At 40.2% G+C, this 20402-nt stretch overlaps 1 protein-coding gene across 2 annotated transcripts in view; it reads right to left on the bottom strand.

Moving 5' to 3' along the window:
* Positions 1-20402, bottom strand: part of cap2 (cyclase associated actin cytoskeleton regulatory protein 2) — a 197309-nt gene that overhangs the window by 128877 nt on the left and 48030 nt on the right. For both annotated transcript variants that reach the window (XM_073023997.1, XM_073023996.1), the window contains exon 3: positions 12281-12381. In XM_073023997.1, coding sequence (XP_072880098.1) covers positions 12281-12381 — 101 coding nt within the window. The remainder of the gene's footprint in view (positions 1-12280; positions 12382-20402) is intronic.

The following is a 20402-nucleotide window of genomic DNA, read 5'->3' as shown; positions in this document are numbered from 1 at the left end:
AAGACCCTTCGGCAGAACTGAAAGGAAGAAAAACTGAACAGTAGGTTTAAAAGGTTGGGGGGGGGGAGGGGAGTGGCCTCATCACAACAGTGGAGTAGGCCATGGATGGCCCAAACAGAATGTAAGGTGCTATTCCTCCAACCCAAGTGTGGCCTCATCACAACAGAGGATCCATGGCCACCTCCACTATTGTGATGAGGCCACACTCAGGTTGGAGAAACAACACATTGATTTCCATTTGGGTAGCCTCCAACCTGACGGCATGAAGATCAATTTCTCAAACTTCCGGTAATACCCCTCCTTCACCATTTCCCATCCCCTTTTCCCTCTCTCACCCTATCTCCTTGCTCACCCATTGCCTCACTCTGGTGCTCGTCCCTCCTTTTCTTTCTCCCATGGCCTTCTGTCTCTTTCACCAATCAACTTCCCAGCTCTTTGCTTCATCCCTCCCCCTTCAGATTTCACCTATCATCATGTTTCTCTCTCCCCTTCTCCCCCCCCAGCTTTTAAATCTATCTTTTAAATTCTCCAGTCCTGCCGAAGAGTTTCGACCTGAAACATCAACTGTACTCTTTTCCATAGATGCTGCCTGGCCTGCTGAGTTCCTCCAGCATTTTTTGTTGTGTCCATTGTTTTTGTACTTGTCACAGTATCTATTGCTCTATTTATTATTACCGTACACACTATTTACATGGTCAGCTTCATGTGGGCAAGGGATATCACTGAAGCTTGCTCTGTATCACAATGAACTAATCTTCAAGTATTCTTCATAGACCTTGCTGTTTGGTTTGTTATAACTTGCCAGTTTCTCTCGTGATCAAATTTCCTCTTCTAACTCTTTACTCTCACTGCTGGTTCTTGTAAAGTTCCCAGTCCTCTGGTTTGCCACTATCCCTTGCCCCTTTGTCCTGAGATCTGCGGGGATTCTGCAGATTTGTCATTTGGACTTTTAAAGATTGTGTGGCGAATGGCAGTTTGGACATTCTGGCTTAAGATTGTCTTGTCCAAAAGTTGATACCTCACAGCACTCCCTGAAGTACAATCCTAATATATCATCCTAGATTTATAGCGTCCTAGCTCTTATTTGAAATTTGACACCCAAGGTTTAGGCTCCAGCAACTGAACCAAAATCGTTCCTATAGTTCTCCAATTTCACAAGCAGAGGTGAAAATGTCCACACATTTCAACACAGTGAACAATAAAATCCTTGTGCAATAAAATAAAATCAGGAGGGGATTTGACAGGATAGATGAATGTGGAAAGGTGGGGGGGGGGGGGGTCCCCATTCTGTGAAAATCTAGAACTAGCTGTACTGTTTAGAAATAAAGGGCCACCCACTTAAAGACATGAAGCAAAATTTCCCTTGACAGTTGAGCATCACTGAAATAGATTCATACAGCAGGGAAACAAGTCTATTAATATCTGGTCAATCATGACCATGGGCATCCATCCATTTGAACCCCATCTTCCAGTACTTGGCCCATAGCCTTCAATACTCAGACATTTCAAGTGCTCACCTCTTAGTGAATCTGCTTCCACCACTCTCCCAGTCCATTCCAAGTACTCAACCCTGTCAAAGTCTTCCTCAAATCCCCTCTACATCTCTTACCCATTACTTCAGATCCTCACCTTCTTGGTTTCTTCACTTTTAGTAAGGGGGAAAGATCGTTGCCCTATCTATAACTCTTCCTTATTTTACATAGCTTGATCAACCCCACCTTAACCACTTCTGCTCTAGGGGACAGAGACCTAGCCACACCATATTCATAATGCTCCATCCCAGGCAACATCCTGGTAAATCTCCTCTGCAACCCCTGCAGCACATCCTTACCTGTGACTTAAAAGTAATGAAAGCAAAATCTGAATACTTGTTTTAAGCAAAGATAGGCAGATCTGTGATACGGAGTGAAGGGTCACCAGGAGTAGACAGGAATATAGAACTGATGTTACATTCAGATCAGCCAATACCTTAATGAATAGCGGACCAGTTTCGAGGGACCACATGGCCTACGGCAATTCTCAATTCACATCCATGTTTGTACGTACATAAATAAATGCTAAATTAGTGTTTATGTAAAGCGAATGCAAACAATCAAAACTACTATCTGAAATGTGAAAACAGCTCCATTTTGCACAGAACAACATAATTTGTGGCTGTTACAAAGAGGAGTGAGCACTGGGATTAGCCGATCATTTCAATGGAATTAGATATTGCCTTTGCACACTGGTTTTGAAAGCAGCTGCCCCCATTACCAATACAGCTGACTGGGTTGAAATGCATTCATATGATAACTCAGCAGAGAAGCCAGATTCTGACCTTATTGTTCACACTTGTGCTGACCGCAATTGTTTATCCAAACAGAAAAACAATCTATTCTCCACTCTAAATGACTGCAGCAACTAAGCAGGGCACGTGGCTTAAGGATAAGGACAAGAAAAGCTAAATAGACATGGAAAAACAAACATACTTTGAGCTTTTTCTGATTAAAAAGAGATGTTAGGACAATTCTTGACAGTTTTTTTCCACCATTTCATCTGTATGCCAAAGATTTGATCCAAGGTGTTACAAGATCCAAACCAGCTGATCAAACTTCTACTCAGACTATACACGTGTCTGGCCTAGATGGGGGGAACTGATGCAATCATTGCTCCAAGTGCTTCATTTTTTAAAGCATTCATTTCTGCACTTTCTCCATGTTGTACAGTGAATTAAAAGTTTGCAAGCCATCAACTCCCACCGCTGCCTGTAGGGAGTTTTTATGCTCTCCCAGTGACCTCGTTGGTTCCTTCTCATGGTCCAAAAACATACCGGTTGGTAGATTAGTTGATCATTGTAAATTGTCCCATGAATAGGCTAGGATTAAATGGAGAAATATCGCTGGCAGGAGTGGACCGAAGGACAAGGAGGGCCCATTCCGTGCTGTATCTCAATAATAAATAAATAGAATGACAGGTCAGTGGACAATTTGCTCAGCTTATCACCACAATAACCTTTAATTAATCCATTGCATCTAAATCAGGTTATTTCTATGTTGGAGGAGAAATGCAGTATCCTATCTTGATCTACTTTTGCATGTGACTTGCTCTTTTTGAACTATTGGTGAAACACACAGCCTGGAGTTGTAATGTCCTTTCAAAAATGCAGTAGAGTAATATGTTATTCATCCAGTGATTTTGCATGCAAAACTCACAGGCACCAGCAAAACATTCTAAAATTATTAGGGAATTTCATTGAATTGTTTCAAGAACATAATTTTTAATCTTGAGAGTCACGTTCCGATAAGATACATTAGCTATTTCTCATCAGCCTTCAGCACAACAGCATGCTCTCAGTGCCTCTTGTGTTCCCAAGTAGTGATCTGCTCCAATTGTGTTTCATAAAGTGTGCTGTATTCCTTCCACCTTTCCACAGCATTAGACAAGAACACTCAGGCAAAGGTACAAAGCAAAAACATATTGTTACCACTTCAAATAGAGAACAGAAACATGCAGAAGGTGAAAATTGTAACATTATGTAAGAATTCAACTTGGGTTCTTCAAATTGACATTAAATTGTGAAATGTAAAACATACAAGTTCTTTCTGAACTTGGTGTTGAAAAGCTCTAAACAATGCATTCAGCAAAGCTTAATTACACTGATCACACTTTATATGACCGGCTTCCTTAAAGAAATCACAGGTCATGTGCATTGCAGGGCCAATGCTCATGAAAAAGAAAAGAAATTACCGGTACATGGAAAAATAAAAATCACAGAGTTGTGTGCCTCTTCTCAAAGACGGCTCACTTGTTTCAAGATCAGCAGAGGACTTGAAGCCTGGCTGTTTTCAGTGAACAGAAATCTGCCATGAAATCAGCAGGAAAAAAAATTGGGAAACTTTTACAAATTTAGTTGTTGATCAAGATCTGACTACTAACCAAGTTTACAGTATGGACGAAAGAGGGTTAATAAGGTGCCACCTTCCAAAGACAAACTTGGCTAGTGTAATCATGAAAAGTTGTGCCAAGTTTTAAACAATGCAAAAATTGCTTAAGCATGCTTATATGTGTGAATGCCATAGGAATTTGAAATTGTTTCAGGAAGTACAAGTCAAGGTGCTTTAAAGGATGTCAGCCATATTGATCTTGAATCTCAAAGTACCGGTAACTTGCAGTAACTTATTTGATGGTTTCATTGTGTTTTTGTACCAAGTGTAACAGATTAATTATGAATAAAAAGAACAAACTGAAGATAGTAGAGTCATGCATTTGTCTCTGGAGGAGAACTTGCAAATGGAAATACTTTAGTCATTTTTGCTCCTGTCGAAGTTTAATTCAACCTTTGTATTAGGGCACAGTGTGTAAAAATGTTGCACTGATGAGACTTTATGAGAAGGTTCATGAAAAACACAGAAAATTCAAGGTTTTCAGTCAAAACATTCTAACAAAAGTACTATTTTTAATTTAATTCTTATGCATGGAAAAAGGTGAATTATGAGACAGTGTAAAAGTTGTTGGTGAAAACAATGGACAGCTTTCAGGTTTGAAAGTTTCACATTTTGTTTGCAGACATAGCTATTGCATGGGATACAATCATGGAATTAGTGGACTATACAAGCTTTGAACACCTACTGAGAAAACTTTCTAGAAATTAACTCGATGAGTGGCTGGACACACACACGAGCAGGCAGGGAATGGTGGGGTGTAAACAGATATGGCAGTTTAAATTTTTATGGTCGGTCAGATATCATGGGCTGAAAAGCCTGTTCCTGTACTATACTGGTCTATTTTACTGTGATATACAGTAAGCACTGATTGCATCATAGGAAATGCTTTGAATTGTGACAACCCTAAAGTTCAACAAGAAGCAAGCAATGGAGCAACTGAGGAAAAGGCTTCTTAAAATTGCTGCCAAAAGATTTGAAAACATCTTGAAACTTGCTGACCAATGAAATATGCAAAATAAGTGTGAACATATTTTTAAGTTTAGCACTGCTGGCCCACCACCTCGAGGGGGTCTTGACCATAAGTGGGCCAAAACTCCTGAAGACAGGTAGCAGATCAACTGATGATCCCACTGGTGACAACACAGGACAGTTAACATCCTAGTCCAAGGGCATTTTCAATTTTATGCCTATATACAAGGGCAGAGTAGTTGCAGGCACATCGGCGGCAACACCCTCTGAAAAGCTGACTCTTTGTGTGATGGCAAGTACTGTCATTTAATTCATTAATGCTGTTTAGCCTCAGAATATAGAATTTAAATACTAAACATTGTTATTTAAGAGTTTAAGGAGACTTGCCAGTTATGCAAAGAATACTAGTATATGTATAGTAAGAATTTATATATATGGAGCAATTCACATGCAACCAGCACTCCCATGGATGCCAAAAGGCTAAGACTACATCATACCAAACTGGTGGTCACAGCGAAGTTTGCCCTTTGACCTATACCTCCAAATGCACCCTCCCTTAGTACCTTAACACACTGGCCCTATGATCCAAGCCCTATCAGCAATCTAAGGACCTCCCTCAATCCTCAGAATACACTGCCAGTTTTCCTTCTCCACTAAAGCAATATTCATGCTTCCTACATTCCCTGTCATCCCGTCCCATCCCCTTCCCTCACCGGCACTTGAAACTTGATTCCTCCAACAACACCCCACTAGATTCTGGGCTCTGATGTTCCCTTCCACTACTCCCCAACATCTAGCCAAGGGGAATGGGCTCAGGCCAATGAGCTTATGAACCCAGCTCAATGGAGAAGGACTGGTTATCAATTTTCAGTATGGAAATATGCAGTACCCAGGTTGTTGCACCCAGTTCAAACTAAATTTTTTTACACTATCCAACCCACATACCTGTAGATTCCTTTCTTCATACGATTTATCCCCCCTTCAAATACATCAGTGCAATGCCCCTCAATTATTGCTTATTGCAGGAAGTTACACACTCTCTGGAGAATTAAAGATTCTCTTGAATTCCCTTGAACTCCTAGAGAAGGGTCTTGGCCCAAAAAACCGACTGCTTACTCTTTTCCATAGATGCTGCCTGGCTAGCCATGTTCCTCCAGCATCTTGTTTGTGTTGCTTTGGATCTCCAGCATCTGCAGACTTTTTTCATGTTCTTGAATTCCCTTTTGGCTTTAATAGTGACTGTTATTTAACAAGTCCTTACACATTTTGTCTCCTCCACTAGAAAATACATTTTCTACCTATTTAATTCTGTCATAATCTTTAAGACCTATTTTAGGTAATCTCTTAGCATTCTATTTGAGAAAGAAAATAGTATTATTTACAAACTTTCCTCGTACATGAACAATTTAGCATAGGTATGATCCTTGTAGATCTTTTGTATTCTCTACAAATACACTCAGTAGCCACTTCATTCAGTACACCCACTCACTAATGCAAATATCTAATCAGCCAATCATGTGGCAGCAATACCATGCATAAAAGACATGGTCAAGGGATTCAGCTGTTCCTCAGACTAAACATCAGAATGGATAAGAAATGTGATCCAAGTGACTTCAACCAAACAGGGTGGTTTGAGTATCTCAAACTGATGATCTCCTGGAATTTTCACACATAACAGTCCCTAGAGCAGGGGTTCCCAACTGTTTTTATGCCATGGACCAATTCTAGAGCTCATGGTCCCCAGCTCTAGAGTTTATAGAGAATGGTTCAAAGCAAAAATCATCCCATGAGCAACAGTTCTGTGGGCAAAAAATGCCTTGTTAATGAGAGCGGTCAGAGGAAAATGGCCAAACTGGCTCAAGCTGATAGGAAGTCAATAGTAACTCGAACAAACATGTCACACAGTGGTATGCAGAAGAGCATCTCTGACCACAAAACACGCTGAACCTTGAAGTAGATGGGCTACCGCAGCAGAAGACCACGAACACACACTCAGTGGCCACTTTATTAGGTACAGATGATAACTAAAGTGGCCACTGAGTGTATGTTAATTTCCTTTTTATGACATGGAGACCAGACTGTGACACTCCCAGTGTGCACCTGAACAAGATTACATACAAATTACAAAATTTCTTTGCATTTTAGCTCTGTTCCTTTGGAAATGAATCCCATTGCTTACTTTAATTTTCTTTTTGGTGATTTTATTAATCTAGTTTGCTATTTTAAAAGATTTATGTATTTGTACCTGCAGATCCCTTTGCATTGGCAAACCAGGGAACTATACAACAAAAGTTAATACAAATGAACTGGACATCTGAGTGATAAATTTTCTTTGAATTATTTACTGAGAGACAAAATGGAAACTTTTATGACTATAAAAACTATAAAATAGTATACAATTCCATTTGTTAGAAAGCATCTTTTTAGAACATATATCGCTGTAATTAGTGGGAGCTCAAAGCCATTGCAAAATACACTACCTAGAAAAATAAAACTTTTATCTTCCAGTATCTCATCTTCACTTGGAAGTTTTGATGTCATCTTAAACACTGTGATTGAGCCTTGGCTTAATATCTGATTTAACGAAGTGTTAGAAGACACCAGGTAAATAAAACATAACAAAACAGAAGTAATTGAAGGATCAAATATTACAGATGTGAAGATGCAACATGAAACAGAGGGGCAGACAGAAGTAAAAGATGAACTCATTAGATTAAGATTAGCTTTATTTGGCACATGTATCTCAGTACATACAGTGAAATGCATTAACACACAAAATGCTGGAGGAACTCAGCAGGCTAGACAGCATCTATGGAAGAAAAGTAAAGTCGACATTTCAAGCTAAGACCCTTCAGCAGGGCTGGAGAGAAAAAAATGTCAGGTTAGAAGATGGGGGGGGGGAGAGGAGGGAGGGAGAAACACAAGGTAATAGGTGAAACCGGGGGGGGGGGGGGAATGAAATAAAGAGCTCCCCCTTCACAGTTTCACCTATCAACTTGTGTATCTCCCTTCCCTCCCACCACTTTCTCTGACTTATCTTTTTTTGAAATATGTCATTTGCGTTATGAACCAACATAACTCTGGTGTCAAAATAGCATTCTACAGCTTACTAAGCCTAACATGTACATCGTTTTTTAAGAATGTGGGAGGAAACCAGAGCACCCTGCAAAAGCCCACGTGGCCACAGGGAGAACATACAAATGTCTAACGCATACTGGCAGGAAATGAACCATGATGGATTATATAGCTAGCAATATAAAGCTGTGCACTAACCAGTACACTACCTTCCCACCCATTAAACATTGTAATTAAAACACACTCAATAAAATAGAAACGTGGAGCCTAGGGTGGTGGATGCTACTTGTTTTCATCAGTAGCTTTCATTATATGACCTCACAATAAAAAAAAGCATTTAAAAACTATTGTTTTATTTTCTTTCCTAAAGTATTGGAACAAAATAGTTCCTACATCCAAAAAAGAAAAGCTAGTGCATATTTATTACTGGACCTCAGATAAAATTAGGTCGAATTATTAACGTGCCTTAATATCAATATATGACAATAACATCAATGATAAACTGAATAGAGAAAGAAAATGGTTCATTGTTAAACATCATTAATATTCTTTTATTTCTCAGTAAAACTACAATTATGATTTTTTAAAAATCTTAAATGACATGCAAAGATTTTGGGCTTTCATGGAAACTATTACAGCTATTTCATTTCCAGTTTAATTTTCCTTCAAATTAAAATCAGCAATACATAGGAGTTTGAAGAGATTTAATTTGTCACCAGACTAGCAAATTTCTACAGAGGAGGTCATTCTGACTGGTTGCGTCATTGCCTGGTATGGAAGCTCAAATGCACAGGATTGAAAAAGCGGTAGAGGGTTACAGACTCAGCTAGTTCCATCACAGGCACTAACCTCCTGCCCATTGTGGTCATCTTCAAAAGGCAGCGCCTCAAGAAGGCAGCAGCCGCCATTAAGGCCACTCACAATCCAGCACATACCCTCTTCTCATTCCTACCAATAAACACACCTGAAGACACACACTCAATGTTTTACTTCTTCCCCTCCATCATGAGATTTCTGAATGGACTATTAATCCATGAACACTACCTCACTCTCTCGCTCTCTCTTTGCACCATTTACCTCATTTCTTATTGTCATCCATAGTCATTTTTTTATGTATTGCACTGCACTGCTGCCACAGACAAATGTAACAACATCAGTGATAATAAAACCCAATTCTGATTCTACAGTTCCTCAAACTAGCAACTTACACAGATCTTCAAGATGGCACTGGCGATACACGCCGACATTTTGTGGGCAGTTCAGAAAATTTCTAGACTTGCTTTTTCTTAACTACAGTCTCAACAATCTGCAGCTGCACCACAGCATAGTTTTTAGCACAATGCTTTACAGTACCAGCGACCCAGGTTCAATTCCTGCTGCTACCTGTAAGGAATTCATATACTCTCCCTGAGACCTTTGGGTTTCTTCCAGGTGCTCCAGTTTCCTCCCACAGTTCAAAGTAGTACCAGTTGGTAGGTTAATTGGTCAATTGTAAATTGTCCCATGATTAGACTATGGTTAAATCAAGGGATTGCTGGGTGACTGTATCCAAAGATACCGGCCATGTGATAGACGCACTGCCACTTGGCTGGTCGGAGGACACACCACATGCCAATCAACATTTGGTCCCTCCCAACGAATCAATGCACACCTAAATTATCGGTCACCTTAATTGGATTATCTCGCCCAGCCCCATGCTATAAAAGGTGAGACTTGTGCCTGGCTCGGTCTCTCTTACAGACCACCTCATTGAAGGTAAGTGCATTGATTTGTGTTTGGGAAGGTCTATCGTTTGTCCTGGTAAGGGAGCCGCAGCTATCCAAGGTCAAGGGGGATAGCTGTTGTACTGCTTTTCCCTTGTTCTTTGTTTGTGTAATCGTACCCTGTCCGCACACCGCTTCCTGTGTATTGTAGTTGCTTGAGTTGACCTGACTTCCTCTTGTAAATAAATTCCTTATTATTAAAACTGTGTGTGTCCAGGCCTCTACTGTTGAGACTCAAAGAACCAGTTATTCACAACAGTGACATGGCTTGCAAGGCCAGAAGGACCTATGCTAAACTGTCTTCTTCTGCACATTGGTTGTCCATCTTCGTGTGCAGTTTTTCATCAATCCTTTTGTATTTCTTAGTATTTACTGTGAATGCCCAGAAGAAGATTAATCTCAGGGTACTATTACTTTGCTGATAAATTTATCTTGAACACCTCCAATCATTTGGACAACTGAGTGATCCATATCTCATGCATGGACCTCCCTTGGTTGACATTACAAAATGTGTCCTAAACAATACAAGATATGCATTTCAGTCAACATAATCTGAGCTGTAATGTTTTTGATTTGTGCTCTACATTGGAGTATATAATGAAGAAAGTTAATAGTTAAATGTGGAGTAAATTTATGACATTAAGTGTCGTCAAGCATCAAGATTATGGAGAATTAGGGAAAAAAGGTCAATTTTTTCTCTTTTATAAAAATAAATGACTAATTAAAAAGGACAAGTTTGGTCAAAGATGCAAGTTTTAAGGAATTCCTTGAAAGAGTGCTATGGAGAATTGAGAGAGATTGCTGTGAAAATCTCTCCAATAATCCAGCAACACTGTAACATAAAGCTGCAGAAACAAACCAACAATTTATCAACATCTGAAATTCTCTACTGCTCAATATGATGCTGATTGGGGCCAGGAGAGGGAAGAAAGAGGAGGGTTGGAATGATTGGAGCTATATGTCAAAAAATGTTCATCCCTGCAAACCACCAAGAAATCTTGTCTTTCCATCAATTGGGAAATAATATATCATTGCCCTCTGTTAGAAACATTACCAGATGATAAGAACTACACCACCCCCACCGCCAAAAATTGACCTGCAGGACTCTTTTCCTAGTGGACCCTGTTCTTTCACTGGCACGTAGTCAGACTTTAAACTTACAGCTGCAACATCAAACACGCAATATGCATTTTGACTACCATGGGCCCAACACATTGATGTAATCACAGGGAAGGCACATCAGTGGCTCTACTTCGTTAGAAGTTTGAGGAGACTCGGTATGTCACTGAAGACTCCTCACAAATTTCTGTAGTGCATCACAGCCTGGAGTGGAGCTCCAATGCACAGGATTGCAAGAGACTGAAGAGGATTATAGACTCAGCAAACTATCATAGGCACAACCCTCCCCCTCAAGAAAGCAGCATTCGTCACTAAGGACCCTCACCACTTGGCGTATGTCCTTGTCTTATTACCTTCAGGGAGGAGGTACAGAAGCCTGAAAAGCCACACTCAAATGATTTATAAACATATTCTTAACCTCCACCATCAGTTTTCCAAACAACCATAAACATGTCCTCTTTTTATTTTGCATTATTTTTGTAATTTATGGTAATTTTATGTCTTTGCTGCCTCAAAATAATGTATTTCACACCATATGAGTCAGAGATATGATACTTGCGGAGTTTCCACTCCACAAGTAACTATGAAATTGTCACTGTATTCCAGTAGCATTAAACAGAAGTAATTCAAAATTATACTGTACACCCAGTACAACTGGCATTTGACAATTGACCTTACACTTCAAAATAAAATGTCATACAATATGCAAAGGGATTTCTATGATATTGTCTACCCCTACCATATTAACAAGGGATATGCAATCAGGGTTGGAAGAATTAAAGTAGGAGGCTCCTGTGTAACAATTGCAAATACAGGCTTAGACCATTGAAACCAATGAACTCAATATGCTATAGATTTTGAGTTAGAGTTAAATGCAAATCACCTTCTTCAGTAAGTAATTAAATCTGTGATTTGAGATAAACTCAAAGCAAAGGGTTTCTGGGTGATATACATAAATAAACAAGTGAATTTACAGGAAATGATAATACTTCTGGAATAATTCTATGATTCAACAACGGAATGATGGAGCAGCTATTCAATTAATGACTTCTTGTACACTGAAGATGAACTCTTGACTTCAAAATCTATTTCATTATAGTATTTGCACTTTATTATCTACCTACACTGCACTTTTACTGCAACCTAACACTTTACTCTGCATTCTATTATTGCTTTTCCATTATACTATCATAATGTACCCGTGTTATGAAATAATCTATATGCTTGCAAAACCAATTTTTCCACTGCAAATCACAGTAGATACAACAATAATAAACCAAAACCAACACCAAATACCTAGAATATTGTAGAATTTCATTTTAATTACTGACACATTGGAAATAAATGTTAAAAATGCGGCTGCCAAACAAAATGCAATGCATCTTCAATTAAAGGTCAGCCTTCCAGAGTAATACAGACTTCTCTACTTACGTGCTGTGCCACATCTTCCCCAAGGATCTTGCTGTGCTTCATATAGTCTGCAACAACCCCCATCAGCATTACATCGAAAGCTTCCACATATGGTGCCACATCTTGAAGCACAAAGAGGAAATCAGGAAAAAAAAATCAATACAGTACTTAAATTATTTTCCATTGAATGAAAACAGTCTTTACGTTGAGAGCAACACACACATGCTATACTGGAGGAACATAGCAGGTCAGGCAGCATCAATGGAAATGAATAGATAGATAGATAGATAGATACTTTATTCATCCCCATGGGGAAATTCAACTTTTTTTCCAATGTCCCATACACTTGTTGTAGCATAACTAATTACATACAATACTTAACTCAGTAAAAAAAAATATTATATGCATCTAAATCACTATCTCAAAAAGCATTAATAATAGCTTTTAAAAAGTTCTTAAGTCCTGGCGGTAGAATTGTAAAGCCTAATGGCATTGGGGAGTATTGACCTCTTCATCCTGTCTGAGGAGCATTGCATCGATAGTAACCTGTCGCTGAAACTGCTTCTCTGTCTCTGGATGGTGCTATGTAGAGGATGTTCAGAGTTATCCATAATTGACCGTAGCCTACTCAGCGCCCTTCGCTCAGCTACCGATGTTAAACTCTCCAGTACTTTGCCCACGACAGAGCCCGCCTTCCTTACCAGCTTATTAAGACGTGAGGCGTCCCTCTTCTTAATGCTTCCTCCCCAACATGCCACCACAAAGAAGAGGGCGCTCTCCACAACTGACCTATAGAACATCTTCAGCATCTCACTACAGACATTGAATGACGCCAACCTTCTAAGGAAGTACAGTCGACTCTGTGCCTTCCTGCACAAGGCATCTGTGTTGGCAGTCCAGTCTAGCTTCTCGTCTAACTGTACTCCCAGATACTTGTAGGTCTTAACCTGCTCCACACATTCTCCATTAATGATCACTGGCTCCATATGAGGCCTAGATCTCCATAAATCTCCATAAACAGTCAATGTTTCAGGCCAAGACCTTTAATCAGGAATTTTTATTCATTTCCATATGTTTATTCATTTTCATGTGCGCTGTCTGGCCTGCTGAGTTCCTCCAGCATTTTGTGTGTGTTGCTGTTGATTTCCAGTGTCTGCAGAATCTTGTGTGTTTAGTCTTTAAATTGAACTTAGAGGTTCCGTTGTGTAAAAGACACACTAGTGGTCCTTCATCGCTTTGTTTCACTATCTAATTCCTGATTCACATCTTTCCTACACTTTCCTCTCAGTTTAATAAAAACAGAAGATGCTGAAACATTCAGCAGGACTGACAGCATCTGTACAAAGCAGAAAAGAATATTTTAGATGAGAGACTCAGCATCAGAACTGGGAAAAAGATGAAGAAAGGTCTTTTTAACTTAAGAGTTGATGGTAGGAGGGAATAGACAAAGCACAAAAGTGGAACATCCAAAGGCTGGCCTTCATTGCCCAGCTCAATGAAGCTAAGATGAATGGAGTTTGATCATTTCATTCAACCAGTGGGACAGTTATGGAAAAATTCACCAACATAGTTACATAGGAAGCCTTTCATACATAGGGCACATTTAGTGGGGAGAAAAACTAAACAGCTAATTTTACATAGCTGGATTATTTAACTATGCAGCCCTGTAAATTACTTCTCAACACAAATTCACCATGTTGTTGAAAATAGGTAGAGCAAAACTGCTCCTATTTAGGAATTCCAGTAGGACACAAACATTTGACCTTTTAACAGGGAGGTTTATGCCAGCCACATAGTTCAGCATAAAACTTGCCAAAATTATCATAACAGTGCAGTGTTTAATATTCATCTCCAGCACAATAGTCCGCCTCACTGGATGAAAAAGCAAGACCTTGTTTACTCATACACCCAACTTTGACTAACAGATTCCTCCCTAAAACCTGCTGTCTCTTGCAAGACCCAACACTGAAACTGCATTCTTTGCTGGGTTCTTCCAGCCTCACTGTTATTGGACTGACATTTAGAACCAACCTTCCTTGCATCTTCTGCACTCTAAACTGAATCCCAAAGGATTATTCCACAGAACACCTCATTCACTGATGGCATCAGATGCATGTCAAAACGACAGCAGTCACTCAAGGCCTGATGCATTCAGAATTTATAGAGACCCATACTCCCCAGAGAAGAAGTCTTTCTCTGAGCAAAGTCCATGGCTGACTTCAACCAAGTCAGCTCTCACAGATCTGTGAACTTCTGCAATCTCAAGCATTGCTTCACACATAAACCTAGCTTTCTTTGCCTTCCCCCCTCCCCCAGGTCATAAACTGCTTCTTAGACTCAAGATCATTCCAGGCTACTGCAACAAATTACTGCCATGTCAGTATTTTGGCAATGCTACACTATGGAGTTATAATGTTCAATTCTCAGACTCCATCTATTTTTCCTCCAGCCTAAAAAAACTTTACATAGAAACCTCCTGACCATAACATGAGGGGCTGTGTGCACACCCCTCCCCCACACAAAAATGCTTCCAGGCAACATTCTCCACCGACTTTGCCTAGTTACACCTGATCCCCAGAAGCACTTTCCTCACTGCTCCAGTCATTGTAGCGTCCACTCTTAAGACATCACCCTTCAATTTCCCAAAGAATATTTTTTTTATTAGCACATGTCAGTTTAAGAGTAGTTTCTGAAAGTCACAGCTGCAAGATTGAGTGCAGCCATCAGCAAAATTTTGCAATAGATCATTGGAACATTTGTGCTAAAACTGACATATTACATTCTGATACAAGGAAGCTTGCTGTTCCAGCCACCTCATATTCACATTCTTCATGGGACTTGCAAAATGATATACTAGTTCACTCCGTTAAAAATGGAGAGATAGTCAGAGGGGTAGGTAGACTAAACAATATTGCATTCATAAAAAGTCTTTTCATAACTGCAAGCCATTCCAGTGTCAATTAAGTACTTTTGAAGAAAAATTACAATTACGTAGGCACACTGTAAAATCTAGGGTGCATGAAAGTGATCCATTGTTTAAAAAAAACTACGGTACATAGAGTAACACAGGAGATAAGACTAGGTTTCCTCTGTGACTATAGCACCGCATAACCAAGTGATTAACAGACACACTACCACAGCAAAATACTGTAAATGCTGAAATTACAAATACTGGAAATAATCATGCCAGTTGGCATCTGCAAAGAGAGAGACAAGATCTTTCATGTTAAAAGCCTTCCTTTATAATAGGTCAATTGTTTTAATTAAGGATAACCAGCCATCACCCAAACAATCTCAAATTTGTATTTCTCAAGTAACATCACTTATACTTGCTTTTATAACATGCATGTCAATTTCTGACAACTAAACAATCCAAAATATTGATACTAGACGAATGCCAAAAATAGATTAAAAGTTTAATTAGTACATTCGCTTCATCAGAAAGGTGACCTATAGAACATCTTCAGCATCTCACTACAGACATTGAATGACGCCAACCTTCTAAGGAACACGCAGTACTTCCGTTACTCAAATGTTAGGAATAAGGTGGATGTGCAATTTGTTGTAGGAGCTGTTTCACAGAATCCTATTTACAGTACAGCCAAATTAATATCCTCTTTAACTTGCATCCAGTCCTAGCAACATCCTCAGAATTATCTCTATACACTCTCTCATGCTGTCACATCCTTTCTGTACTAAGGGTGTGTCCATAACTGTGCACAGTACAGTGGATTCCAGTTACTCCAGACACATCAGGACCAGTATATTCTGGTCCAATGAAACTGCTGCCTCAATTAACCATGTTTCATGGAAGTAGTTTAAAAAAGGTTTTTAAAAAACAGACAAGCTACTGTTTAACTGAATAACAAATTATGTATTTAAATGAAATACAGAACATTAAGAATACCACTACAGTACTATAAGCCTGTTTATTAGTTCCTAGCAGTTATCAACAGAATTCATCCACTGCGCTGCTGTATTTTGTAATTGACTGTAAATGAACAAAATCAGGGTAGGCAATGGACTGCCTTCGTACAATGCTTTCAGTGAATGCATCCTTGAAATCTTCATTTTCATTGTAACATTCAAGATAAATTTGAATACCTTCAAATCCTTTGTAGTTCACAACTTGAGGTAGTGAATTTGCTTTATTTTCACTCCTGGCCATTTCTAGAATCTCCAAACCTGAATGCTTGAAGCCACAGTGAGCAGAAAAGCTCTGTATTTCCTTTGGGCTCATTTCTCATCAACTATCAGCGACAAAAATCACCGCTTTTTGAACACAAGCATATACAACTGATGCTACTTTAAAACTGTTCGCACCAAGCAGAGAGTAATGGCCAATGACCACACAGTGCACACATCCAACACTAGTTAGCTGTTCAGCAAAATCTTCTGTCACAATTAAGTGGCATAGTGTTCCAAATAAACAAAGGGAATCCCAGTTATTTCCTTGATCCGTGTTTATTCTTTAAAAGTTGTCCGAAATAAATGCTACCCTGATTAACCGATGGCCTAGTTAAGCAGAATCCTCTGTACTTGAGGATTAGCAAGATAAGAGATTTGATCTCATGATGCTATTAATGAGTAACTGTCCCCAAGATCTGGTGCAGAACAGAAGTGTTGCACTTTGCATCAGAAGTGGTTGGCATTTGTGTGGATACTGTATTAGCATGATCACAAAAGATACAGCATGTTAAGTGTACACCATGCAGAAATAACGATTGAAGGGACTGGGACTTCAGTAGCAATAGAGGAAGAGTTTTGAGATTAGTGGTTAGATAATGCCTTGTAACTTAGGTTGCTCTGCAAGCGTAACATTCTGTACTATACTCCTGGTGGCATTAATATACTCAACCTTAAATGGTACTAAGCACGCCTCAAGGTTCTACCATTCCGTCACAATGAACACAATGAATGAATGAACACAAGCAGAATCCTGTTTTGTTATTCATACTTCCAAGCTGCTAATTAAATGTTTATCATGTCTGAATCAGCTTTAGAAATCTATCCAATTAATCCCATTGTTTGCCCATAGCCCTGTAGCTTTCTTTATCCAATATACAATATCATTGGCATGGCAGCAGAGCACTTTACAGAGCAAGTTGCAAGATTGAGGTTTAAACACTGCTGTTGTCAGTAAGGAGCTTGTATATTCTCATGGCGACAGAGTGGGTTTCTTCCAGATGTTCCAGTTTCCTCCCACATCCAAAGATGTACGGGTTAGGGTTTGAGAGTTTGGACATACTATTTTGGCCACTCGAAGTGCAGCTGCATTTGCAGGCTCTTCGGTGTAGAGTGGCTTTGGCTCGAGAGGCTTCGGTGAGAAGTAGCCGAGGCTAAGGCAAGTTTCTTTCTTTGTCTATTAGTGCCTGGTTAAAAGTAGTGAGAATGGATCCAGGATCAATGGTCTGTTCTTCACGCCCGATGTAGGAGATCTGAGAGACCTCCAGTTTTCCTGAGAGCGATATTTGAGAGAAGTGCATTTGGGTGTAGTGTCTTACACCTGTATTAGGAAACTGGAGCTGCAGCTGGATGACCTTTAGCTCGTACAGGAGATTGAGGAGCTGATAGGTAAGAGCCACAGGGAGGTAGTCACACCTAAGTTTCAGGAGGCAAGCAAGTTGGGTATATGTCAGGAGAGGGAATGAGAAAGGCAGGTAGTACTAAGTATCCCTGTGGCCATTCCCTTCAATAATAAGGTTTTGGATACTGTTTGGGGGGAGGGGGGGAGGATACAACCTACTAGGGGAAAGCCACATTAATTACGCCTATGAGACAGAACTGAGCTCTGTGGCTCAGGAGAAGGTGGGAGAAGAGGACAGCGATGGTGATGGGTAATTCAATAGTTAGGAGATTAGACAGGAGATTCTGTGGATGTGAAAGAGACTCCCAGATAGTACATTGCCTGCCAGTGCCAGGGCCAAGGATGTCTCAGGTCAGGCCAACAGCATTCTAAAAGGGGAGGGTGAGCAGCCAGAAGTTGTGGTGCATGTTGATAACAAAGACAAGGGTAGGAAAGGGGATGAAGAACTGAAGAGAGAATATATGGAATGGGTAGGAAGCCAAAAGGCAGGACCTCAGGGGAGTAATTTCTGGACTGCTGCCTCTGCCACATTCCAGTGAGGGCAAGAAAAGGATGAATGTGCAACTGAGGAATTGCCACAGGGGCAGGGTTTCAGATTTGTGGATCATTGGGATCTCTTCTGAAGAATATTTAACCTGTACAAAAACCACAGGTTACACCTGAACTTGAGGGGGACAAATATCCATACGGGCAGGTTTGTCAGAGTGTTTGGGGAGGGTTCAAGCAAGTTTAGCAGGGACATAGGATTCAGAGTGATAGGTGAGGATGGAGCAGTTGGTGTTGAGGTAGATGCAGTGTGTAGAGAAACTTAGAAAGGATAGGCAGTTGATAGGGAAAAATTGCAATCAGTTTTATGGATGTAGAAAGGAAAGGCATCATGGAAGGATTGTACACTGAGATGTGTGATTGGAAGACAGAAACAGGAAGAGAACACTCTCTCTATTGGAAGTATTCTATAGACCCCTCAATAGCAACAGAGACACTGAGAAACAGATCTGGAGAGAAATTTTGTTGTCACAGGTGCCTTCAACTTCCCTAGTACTGTATTGATTGGCACCTTCTTAGTGCAAATACTCCAGATGGGACAGAATTTGTTAGGCATGTCCAGGAAGGATTCCTGATATAATATGGGGACAGGAGGCCTAGGCAATGAAACTGGTCAAGTATCTGATCTATCAGTGTGTAAGCATTTCGGAGACACTAATCACAACTCTCACATCTTTACAACAGCCTTGGAGAGGGATAACAGCAGAGGAGATAATCCAGTCCTGCCGAAGGATTTCGGCCCAAAATGTAGACTGTACTTTTTTCCCCCATAGATGCTGCCTAGCCTGCTGAGTTCCTCCAGCGTCTTGTGTGTGGGGCTCAGATTTCCAGCATCTGCAGATTTTCTCTTGTTTGTGACAGTATAATCCTATTAGGCAGGAACTTGAGAGGTTAAATTGGAAACAGATGTACGCAGGAAATGCACATCTGAGATGCAATAGTTGTTTAGGAGTATTTGCATAGGGTTCTGGATAGGTCTGTCCCATTGAGGCAGGGCAAGGTGAAGGAACGTGATTGACAAGAGATGTGGAACATCTAGTCAAGAGAAAGAAAACTTACTTAAGATGTAGGAAGATGTAGAGACAACCTACCAGGGACAAGTTGCAGTGGTTGCGTCTCTGGCACCCAGATTGGACCCTCAGCACAGAAAGGAAGGAGAGAAAAGAGGAGAGCAGTAGTGATAGGGGATCAGACAGGGCTTTAGAGAATTACAAGTTAGCCAGGAAGGAGCTTAAGGATAGACTTAGAACTACAAGAGGTCATGAGAAGGCCTTGGCAAGTAGGATGAAGGAAAACTCCTAGGTGTTTTACAAGTGTGAAGAACAGGAAGTTCACTAGAGTGAGGGCAAGGCTGATCAGGGATAGAAGAGGAAACATGCCTGGAGTGGGAGGAGGTCGGTAGGTCCTTAATGAACGCTTCAGTATTCATCAGTGAGAAGGACATTGATAAATGGGAGGACAGCATAGATCAGGCAAACATGCTGGAGCATGTGAATGGTAAGAAAGAGAATATGACAGAACCTTTGAAGAGTGTAGGATAGGCAAGTCCAGGCCAGGCAGAACATACCCCAGATTACTAAAGGAAGCAAGGTAAAAGATTGCTGCATCTTTGGCATTTATCTTTGCATCATCACTGACTGCAGGAGTAATACTAGATGATTGGAAAATGACAAATATTTTCCTTTGTTCAAGAAAAGGAGTAGGGGGTTATAGGCCACTAAGCCTTATTTTAGTGGTGAGAAAACTGATGAAGAGGATTCTTTGAGACAAGATTTACAAGCATTTGGAGAAGCATAGTCTGGTTAGAGATGGTCAGATGTCTTCATGAGGAGCAGATGAAGCCTCACAAGCCTGAATGAATTGTTTGAGGATTGGACAAAGTACATTGATGAAGGTACAGTAGTGGTGTGATGTATATGGTGATAAAGTTCCTCATTCACCAAGTCAGGAAGTATGGGATTCACTGATCCAGGATCCAAAGTGGAATTGGTTTGCCCTTAGAAGGAAGAA

The sequence above is a fragment of the Hemitrygon akajei genome, chromosome 20 (genome assembly GCF_048418815.1).
Source record: "Hemitrygon akajei chromosome 20, sHemAka1.3, whole genome shotgun sequence".
NCBI classification, from domain to species: Eukaryota; Metazoa; Chordata; class Chondrichthyes; order Myliobatiformes; family Dasyatidae; genus Hemitrygon; species Hemitrygon akajei.
Note: the sequence above shows the minus strand (reverse complement) of the source record. Positions and strands in the feature narration are given on the sequence as shown.